The sequence below is a fragment of the Rhinopithecus bieti genome, unplaced genomic scaffold (assembly GCF_001698545.2).
Source record: "Rhinopithecus bieti isolate Rb0 unplaced genomic scaffold, ASM169854v2 scaffold_19669, whole genome shotgun sequence".
Taxonomy (NCBI): Eukaryota; Metazoa; Chordata; class Mammalia; order Primates; family Cercopithecidae; genus Rhinopithecus; species Rhinopithecus bieti.
Genome location: NW_016809534.1, coordinates 266,937 through 277,087, shown reverse-complemented (window position 1 = coordinate 277,087; position 10,151 = coordinate 266,937). Strand labels below are relative to the sequence as shown.

Sequence of the window (10,151 nt, the reverse complement as noted above, 5' to 3'; positions counted from 1 at the left end):
CATAAAGTTTCTTCTCTTTGGAGTTGGAATTAAATAAGTTATTACTTATTAAAACAAATTATTAATACTTATTAAAGTTTATTTTATCATTATATTATGATCCAATCTTGATTAAAAGATAGTAGGTTACTTACCTTGCTAGTTATAATTTTGTCAGTAAATACTTTTGAAGTCTCAAGAAAGTCTTTTTAACATTCTCCTACTAATATTAGTGCTGTGTATTTGAATGTTGTAAATGAGTAAACATCTATCATCTTTCTTTCTTTCTTCCTTTTTTTTTTTTTTTTTTTTGAGGCAGAGTCTCACCCTGTCACCTAGCCTAAAGTGCAGTTGCATGATCACAACTCACGGCAGCCTCAACCTCCCACGCTCAAGTGATCCTCCAGCCTCATCCTCCCAAGTAGCTGGGACTACAAGTGTGTACCACCATATCCAGCTTTTTGTTTGTTTTTTTTTTTTTTGGATAGAGACAAGGTCTCACTGTGTTGCTCAGGCTGCCCTCAAACTCCTAGGCTCTAGTGATCTACCCACTCCACTCAGCCCAAAGATGAATTTTTTCCTTATCATAGATATTTTTTTTCTTTAATTTTATGGGCCCAGCACACTTCTGCTGCACAACTCTGCTCTTTTTTCTCTAATTCTAAATACACTCAAGAACATTAATTTCTAGACAGCCTAAAATATGAAATGGAGCCACTAGCATGATGGAACTATGGAGTTAAAAGCTTGAGATTCCATTATAATTTTCCTTAGCTAGAAGGTGAAGGGCAGGGCCCCTTTTCTCAGGGTGGCTGTGTTCTAGGGTCCTAGTAATCCCCATGTTCATTCTCCTACAAGTTCATCTTGACCTAGCCTTCAATACATAGCTTTAGGGAGGAAAGTAACAGTAGTTCAAAAAGATGAGAATAAATCAGCAGTTTCTGCAGCTGTGAAATCAAGGTAACTATAAACTAGAACGCAGTGATGATGGTGATGATGGCAGTGAACTAGGCATAGGAGAGCCTTATCCATGAATAAGGCTCCATTGAAAAACATTTGATAAATTCCTACTGCGTACTCAAATGTAGCTGGTACCCTCAACCATTCCCAATGCACTTATTCCCAAGAAGTAATTTAGGAAAAGTTTAAGTGTTAACAGGAGTAACTAACCATTTAAAAGATTGTATAATTGTACAATTGCATTATTTATTTTTGGTTAATTTAACTTTGTTAAACTTTGTTGTAACAGATTGGAGAAATATGGAATGAAATATATGAAGAAATAAAATTAGAAAAATTAAGACCAGTCACTACAGATAAAAAAGCTTTGGAAGCTATTACAACAGCATCAGAAAATGTTGGAAAGATGGTTGCTTCTCTGCAAAGTGAGATAATTGAAAGCCAAGCACGCCAAGATGTGCAAAATGAACAAAAAGTATATGCAAAAGTAAGCTACATAGGTAGTGAGGAAGGAGAATGAAGATAGGTTGGTTAATGGGTACAAAAATACAGTTAGATAGAATAAGTTCTGTTGTTCAATAGCACAGTAGGACAACTATAGTAACAATAATTTATTGTATATTTCAAAATACCCAGAAGACTTGGAATGCTTCTAACACAAAGAAATGATAAGCGTTTGAGGGGATGGATGTCCCAATCACCCTGATCATTACACATTGTATGCACATATCAAAATATCGCATGTATGCCATAGATATGTACAACTATTATATATCAATAAAAAAGTAAGCCACAGATACCATTAAGGCACAAGATATTAATTTCAATGTATAAACCCAGATGAAGTTATCCATAGGATTTATTTTTCTTACTTGTGTGTCAGCCTTGAGTTATTTTGTGATTTTCTCTTAGAGTCATTTTCAGTGTCTCTGTGCAGTTTTAAAAGAAACTATAAAGTTTGAGATTCAGTACTGTATTCAGTGCTGTTTTTTTGCATTATAATTTTATTTCTACAGTCTTAAAAGGCAGAGAGATACTTGAGACATGCCACTGCACTCCAGCCTGGGTGACAGAGTGAGATTCTGTCTCAAAAAAAAAAAAAAGAAACTGAAACTTAATTATCTTTCTCATTTCAGATACAGGCCACACACAAGCAAAGAGAGCTGGCTAATAAATCATGGGAAAATTTCTTGGCTAGAACATCAAATGCGAAAACGTTAAAGGTAGGATTTTTAATGTGTTACAGTATCCACACAGCCAACTCTTAACAGACAGACTTTTTCAGGAACAAATATTCATTCGTTTTTTTCCTAGTGACCTTTCCATATACTACCAACACTATTAGATGCTCATATGCAATTTAGAGTGATAACTGAAACTGCATTTCACAGTTACAGAAGATGCTGCTTTGAGTTTCATTTGGTTTATCAGGGAGAAGCAACGCTGATGTTCTTGACCTACATAAAGAAGAAGATGATAGCCAGGAATGAGCAGGAAAAATGTGTTCTGCTTTCCATTCTGAACTTGCTTATTCATTGATTTCTTTTCTGTGAGAGGCAAAGTAAAGGACACAAAGAGCAACTATCTTGTATTACTCTCTCCCCCATAGAGCTTTCCCCTCTGTGATCACCAAAAGAAGCATTATGTTAAAACTTAAATGTGAACTGGGGATAAATATGCCTTTGTAGAAAAATGTGGTAAGCTACTTCAACTGTAAGCTAGAAACTCATCTAAAAAATGTATAGTGCTAATCATTCACTTGAAATATGTGAGAAACACCATGGATTTCCAAAATTTCATTACTGTCCCCATCCTTTTTCCATTAATATATTGGATACACTTTTTAAAAATTCTCTCCTTCATTTCTGATACTTTGGATACACTTTACCTAATGTTCCAATTCTTCCTGTAGATATAAAATTGCTAAATGTTATGTTAGTCCACAAAGACAGTGGAACCATATTAAGATAGCAAAACCAAAGTTAAGAACAAGCTCACTCAAGGTACCAAGTTATCTCCCTTTTCACTGATAGTTCTTCTCAACTCTACTTATAAAATATCTTCATGACTGCCTGTATTTTTAGCACTAGTTAATGAAAATCAGCTCCTTTCCTGCAGATGGTTTATTACTTCACATTTCACTTGTTTAGTGTCGCAAATAACTTGAAAATAACTTCAAATAGCTTAAATATAACTGCAATGAATTACATAATTTATATTATTCTGAATGCTTAATATGTAAGTGTACTTAATCAGTTGGTAATTTATGCAACATATTTTGCAACATGCATCACCTGATATAAATTTAATAGCTTATTAAATTATGTGCTAAAAATTGAACCTGATTTCTTTAGGACCTGCTTGACTCCTTGGTCATGTATGACCAGTACTTCCGGAAATCTCTGGAAGACTTTTAGGTGACAGGAGTCTTCTTCAATGTGCAAAGTATCTAACTTACTAATTACCGTCTTTTTAGTCTAAATGAGTAAATGCAAATTTCAGCGCTATCTAATAAACAGCCAAAGCATAAGCTAGACACAATTAAATATATTTTCATTGTAAGTAACATCATTACTGATTTCATAGCAATTAATGTTTTCTTTTAATTAAAAAATCCTCAGAAAGCAAAAGGCTTCAAGAAAAGCTATAGAAGCCTCCAGATACCATAAACGACCACAAAATGCAGTATTTCACCAAACAGATATTAAAGGCCTTAACACAACGGTAAGATTTTCTCCATAACATTTTCTTAATAGACATTAAATTTAGGGTGTTTGTACAACTGTGCAAATGTACTGAAAACCATTGAATGTGGGTGGATAATATGTGTATTTAATTATATCCTCAAATAAAACTGGCCTCCAAAAAAGAAAAAAAGTTTAAATTTAAAAAATTAGAAGTTAAAAATTTATTAAAAAAAAAAAAAACCTTAGGTTCGTTCCCAAAATTTTATTTATATGGGATTTTCATCTCACATTTTTTCTTTTTGCTGTTCAAATTTCACATCATTAAGACATGTTTATCTCCAAGGTATATCCATTCTTGCCCAGTTCTGGTTTAGAGTAGGCCCAGTCCTCCAGGGTTTCTAAGAAACTGCTATAAACACTAGTCAGCTTATAACTGTCCTTATCTCTCTTTGGCAGAAAAGACACAGTGCTTCGTTTTCCTGGCAAATAGATCCCAAGTGTTCCTGGTATCCTCTGCTAGACTTAATTTGCCCCCAGTTACAAAACTGATAAGCAATAGAAATAGAGTTCAAACCTACTTTTCCTGGCTCCAATGCCCTTATGTTTCTATTATACCATAACTACCTCCTAGTTACTCATATGTACATTTGTGTCTTTTCAAAAGTAAGTTGAAGGATGAATTTTTCTCTTGTTGAAAATTGTGTAAATGGACTTTTGACATTTACCTTTTACCTTTTTTAGGTCCCCACCGGTGGGGTAGTAACAGTGGAAAGCACTCCTGCCCGATTGGTAGGAGGACCTCTGGCTGATACGGATATTGCTCTTAAAAAACTGCCCATTCGAGGAGGAGCCTTGCAGAGGGTGAAAGCAGTTGAAATTGTGGATGCAACAAAAAAGAGTATTCCTACGTAATATACTCTACAGACTTTTTGAAATAAAATCAGCTCGTAATTTTTTAGTTGAATATATCTTTATACATATGTAAAGCCAATATTTTAGAATAAGTATTTTAGTATAAATATGTTAGTAAAATACTATAAAAATAAAAGGACATGTAATTTATTTTTATGGAAAACATCAACATGTAGTATCAGAAGAGTTGTCATCAGTTTCTTTGGAAAGGCTACCAATTTTATTAAGTGAAATTGTAAAACATCAGTTAGGGCTCTGTTGGTTGCATGTGAACTATTCTAACTAGTTTAAGCCAGAAAAAAAATTTCTTACAGGCTCTGTATCTATCAAATCTAGGAGGAATTTAAACTGCAGGCATTGCTGAATCTAAGGACTAAAACTATATGAGTAGGATCTTCTCCTTCCCTAGCAGCTCCTGGCTTATATTCTCTTAGGTTCATGCCTGTGTCTCCTGGTTTTGCATCTCAGGACCCCGATTGCCCACATGCCTACTTCTGAGCCATTCACCATGACTTTGGCCATGGCTGAGTACTGCCTATTCCTGGAGCCAGAAGCAGGGCAACTCCATCCAAAACACATGGATAGAGTGGGGAATCAGGGTACTATTACCAGAAGCACGTATATATGAATATTGGGCAGCAAGATAAACAATAACTCTGCAACAAATATGTTGGTCAAAATAAAATTATGTTTTCTCTGCTATAAAAGCAAATGTTAGTCATGAGCTAAATGGTAAAAAAGAAAAATACAGCTGGTTTTACTCTTAATGTATAAATATGCAAAGCAAACTCTAATGCTACTTCTCTTCTTTAATGGGGAAGAGAAAGGTGTAATGGGGGAAGTGTTTTCCCTCATTTGGTGGTAGAGGTATCTTGTCAAAGAATAGGAGATAAATGCCTTTATGCTAGACATAGAGCAAATCTGTGTCCCTGGATGCCGTTATGAAATCTCCCTCTCCTGCCTTCATTCCCTTCACACTCCTCCTCCAGCCTGGAAGCCATAAAGTTGAGTTCATGTCCAGGGATCAGAGAAACAAGGACCTGTTTCTTAGGAAAATAAACGAATTCGAGTCTAGATTCTGGCCCCATGGGGCACACTCAGCAGTGTACTGGTAAATGTATAACTACTGGCTCTCCAGGAGGGAAAAGCCCTGATTTACATCATGTTCTCACCAATTCACACGGTATAAATACTGCCACTATTACCAATCTCAAGCTACCAACGTGATGCCATTGAATACAGGGTTGGGAAAACATAGATAGGGTCTTTCATTATTAGATAAGAGCAGGCTGTATCACCTCAGTGGACCCACATTTTCCTCCCTCTTCTTTCTTCCTCCTCCCCCTCCTCCTCCTCCTCCTCCTCCTCTTCCCTCAACTCATATTCTTCTAGGGATTTTCCATTATCCTGTCTGTGAAGATAGTAACGTCTTCATTGAGGGGTAGAGGTTGCAGCTGTTGTTATTGTTCTAATTAGAATGAGTTGCCAGTTCACCTCTGATTGGCGGCCTCTCACCCTGGCCCAGATGCCCATCCTCTTGTGCCCCATAGGAGTAGATAACATGCATCAGTTTATCAGTGAGCTTTGTTCTCTCCTGAATCCCTTCCTCTAGTCTACCACCCTCAAGAAGATATTAGAAGGCATAATTTGTTTCTTTCCTTCACAGGAAAGCCTAAGCATGGGTAGGAGCATACAACAATGAGATGCCCATACAAAAAGCACCAGATACATCTTAGGTACACGTCAGTAAACCCAGAATTGATGTAAAGTGTCCATGGCTAAGAACAACGAATCTTTGCTCCATTTTGTAGACTATAAGCTCTCTAAGAACAAGGTAGACACCATATCTCATTAATTATTGTACTCAGTATCTCAGGAAATAAATTATTAGATAATGTGATGGTGGCCTCAGCTCCTGGCAGCCTTTCCCTTGAGTTCTGCAAATGCAGCAAAGTACTGAGCTCAAAGGGAAGATTCAGCCAACAAAATACTATACAAGTAATGCTCAACACAGACAACATGTTAGTTTAAATGTATTTACTTCATAGCCGGGCGTGGTGGCTCATGCCTATAATCCCAGCACTTTGGGAGGCCGAGGCAGGCAGATCACGAGGTCAGGAGATCGAGACTATCCTGGCTAACACGGTGAAACCCCATCTCTACTAAAAATACAAAAAATTAGCTGAGTGTGATGGCGGGCACCTGTAGTCCCAGCTACTCGGGAGGCTGAAGCAGGAGAATAGCGTGAACCTGGCAGGTGGAACTTGCAGTGAGCCAAGATTGCGCCACTGTACTCCAGCCTGGGTGAAAGAGCGAGACTCCATCTCAAAAAAAAAAAGTATTTACTTCATAACATGATAGATTTTTGAAAATCTACTACATAAATATAACCAAGGTGTGGAAATAGTACTACTTGCTTGAGAATCATTTTTGTATGTAGTACAACTAAATGTCTCAGATTGATTAGGACTGACTCTAGATAATTTGTGATGTCTGTGGACCTTTCTTCTTCCATGTAGGTTTTGCCCATCAGCAAGAAGAAAGGTAAAAACAGGGCAGATTATTATGTAACAGCTATTTAATAGACAAATAAATTTAAGTTGATGGAGAGCAGTAATGTTCCTTAATGCAGACACTTGTACTTGGTAGACAGATTCACCCAAGTTTGTGTATTATAGTTCCAGCCACCACACAATGAGTGAGTGAATCTCTCTCACAATGTCACTAACTCTAAGTCTCTGTCTCTCATCACATCCTATACTCTCACACCACCCCTGAGCCCTAGGGGACATGATGCCTACCCCATCCTGCCTGGCTGAGAGAAGGATGGCATATTTTCTTACATTAGTCAAGTGAGACAAAATTTCAAGCTTTCAAACTGAAATTTTTACTAACCAACTGAATGAAAAGAAAGTCAAAAGAATAAAAGTGTGGAATTCAGTGAGCACAGATAAAAGTAGCTTCAACAATCTCAGTAATGAGACTTTGACCACAAGGGGGAGCTCAATCTAGCATGGTTAAACTAATTGTCAGACAGTGCTTACTTAACATGGGGTGAAAAATCAGTGAATAATTAGGTGAATAACTTTCATCTATCTGGCATCCTCAGTCTGCCTCATGGAACATAAAGTATATTTTACATACAACTATGTTATCAACCTTAAGTCTTTTCAGGTCAAATATTCAGTTTCTTTCATCATTCTTCTGATAATATAATTTCTAGAATTTATGAATCTGGTCAGCTCCATCTGAAGTGCTACAATTTGTTAATATACCTCTAAACTGTGACCAAACGGAACAAAGATTTTTCAGGTGAGCAGGATCAACGTAGTCCCTCTCATTTTTAACACGCATTCTGCCAACACAACCTTAACTTCATTAGTTTCATTATCAACCAATTTTCTTTATTGCTTATATTTAGTTGCCTTTCAAGGAAAATGTCAGGGACACTTTCTGAAAAAGAATAGCAGACCCTGACATCCAGGAACTATCCTGGTACTATCAGGTCAAAATTCTATAGATAGACCCAATACCCCAACTTTGGTTTCTAATATCATTCTCCAGTAAAATGAGCCAGGGCTTCTTGGAGAAATGGCTAATTCTAAGGCTGGGGCAGAAATATATGATTCTGGAGCATCTTACTGAGCTCCCAGTGGCCAAAGCTGGAATGATTTGAACAAATCAATAATGTAGGGTTGGATTATAAACCAAAGTATAAACAAATGTTCAAACTCCATATTGATATAAATAAATGATGAAAGGAAGGAAAAAAGGAAGGAAGAGAGAGAGAAAGTGGGGGAAGCCTCCATACAAAGAATTCTAAGTGATTTATGTAGATATTCCCTCCTCAAGAAGGTAGAAGATAACTACCCATTCTCAAGTATGGGTTATGCTTAGTGACTTCTTTCCAGAGGGTATAATATAGAAAGAAAGTGGAAAGAAACTTTACAATGGAGAAAATTGGCAAACACTACCTTAGCCAAGGTTAAACACCATCAATGGCAAGTCACGTCACTGACATGTGCCTTTGATATGACGTGTTGAGTATGATTTACCTCTGTGGTCTTCATCCCAAAAGCCTATAATACCAGTCTAACAAATACATCAGGCAAACCCAAATTGAGGGGCATTTTGCAATATACCTGAGCAGTACTCAAAATTGTCAAGGTCATCAAAAACATGGTCTCAGACATTGTCACAACCCACAGAAGCCTGAGAAGACACGACAACTCAGTGTAACATGGGATCCTGGAACAACAATAACAAAAAAGGAGCTTAGGGGAAAACTACTGAAATCTGAATAAAATGGGAAGTTTAGTTAATATTGTATTGAGTTCAGTTTATTAGTTGTGACATATATAATGTAAGATATTAACAATAAGAACAAACATGGGGCCAGCACAGTGTCTCAGGCCTGTAATCCTGGCACTTGGGAGGCTGACTTAGGCAGATCACTTGAGTCCGGGAGTTGGAGACCAGCTTGGACAATGGAGTGCAATCCTGAATCTACAAAATACAAAAATTATCTGGGAGTGGTGGTGTACACCACACCTGTAGTTCCAGCTATTTGGGAGGCTGAGGTAGGAGGATCAATTGAGCCCAGGAGGTTGAAGCTGCTGTGAACCGTGATTGCATTACTGACACAGCAAGATCTGCCAAAAAAAAAAAAAAAAGAAAGAAAGAAAGAAAAGAAAAGAAAAAAAAAAATAGTGAGAGGTATATAGGAACTCTGTACCATCTTGCAGCTTTTCTTCAAATTTGAAACTATTTTAAAATGAAAAGTTTATCAAATTTACAAGAAGAAAACATTAAAAGTGGGCAAAGGACATGAACAGACATTTTCAAAAGAAGTCATACATGCAGCCAACAAGCATATGAAAAAAAAAGCTCAATATCACTAATCATTAGAGAAATGCTATCAAGCCACAATGAGATACCATCTCACACCAGTCAGAATGACTGTTATTAAAAGTCAAAAAATAACAGATGCTGGCAAGGTTGCAGAGAAAAGAGAATGCTTATACACTGTTGCTGGGAGTGTGAATTAGTTCAACCATTGTGGAAAGCAGTGGGGCAATTCCCCAGAGAGCTAAAACAGAACTACTATTCGACCCAGCAATCCCATGACTGAGTATATGCTCAGAGGAATATAAATCATTCTACCATAAAGACACACGCACATGAATGTTCACTGCAGCACTATTCACAATAGCGAAGACATGGAATCAACCTTGTCTTTGAACATGCCCATGATGACAGACTGGATAAAGAAAATGTGGTCCATATACACCATGGAATGCTATGCAGCCATAAAAACAATGAGATCATGTATTTTGAGGGAACATGGATGGAGGTGGAGGCCATTATCCTTACCAAACCAACACAGGAACGGAAAACCGAATACCGCATGTTCTCACTTAAGTGGGAGCTAAATGATGAGAACTCATGGACACAAAATGGGGAACAACAGACACTGGGGCCTACTTGAGGGTGGAGAGTGGGAAGAGGGAGAGGATCAGGAAAAATAACTATTGAGTACTAGGCTTAGTACCTGGGTGATGAAATAATCTGTGCAACAAACCCCTGTGACATGAGTTTACCTATAGAACAAAC

General features: G+C 37.2%; 1 protein-coding gene across 1 annotated transcript in view; it reads left to right on the top strand.

Moving 5' to 3' along the window:
• CFAP69 (cilia and flagella associated protein 69) overlaps window positions 1–5,326 on the top strand; it is a 75,815-nt gene extending 70,489 nt beyond the window's left edge. Inside the window, 4 exon segments of the mRNA XM_017889685.1 lie at window positions 1,229–1,426; window positions 2,076–2,162; window positions 3,565–3,663; window positions 4,368–5,326. Of these exon segments, the coding sequence (XP_017745174.1) occupies window positions 1,229–1,426; window positions 2,076–2,162; window positions 3,565–3,663; window positions 4,368–4,538 (555 nt within the window). The 3' untranslated portion in view covers window positions 4,539–5,326.
• Window positions 5,327–10,151: the final 4,825 nt, after the last annotated feature.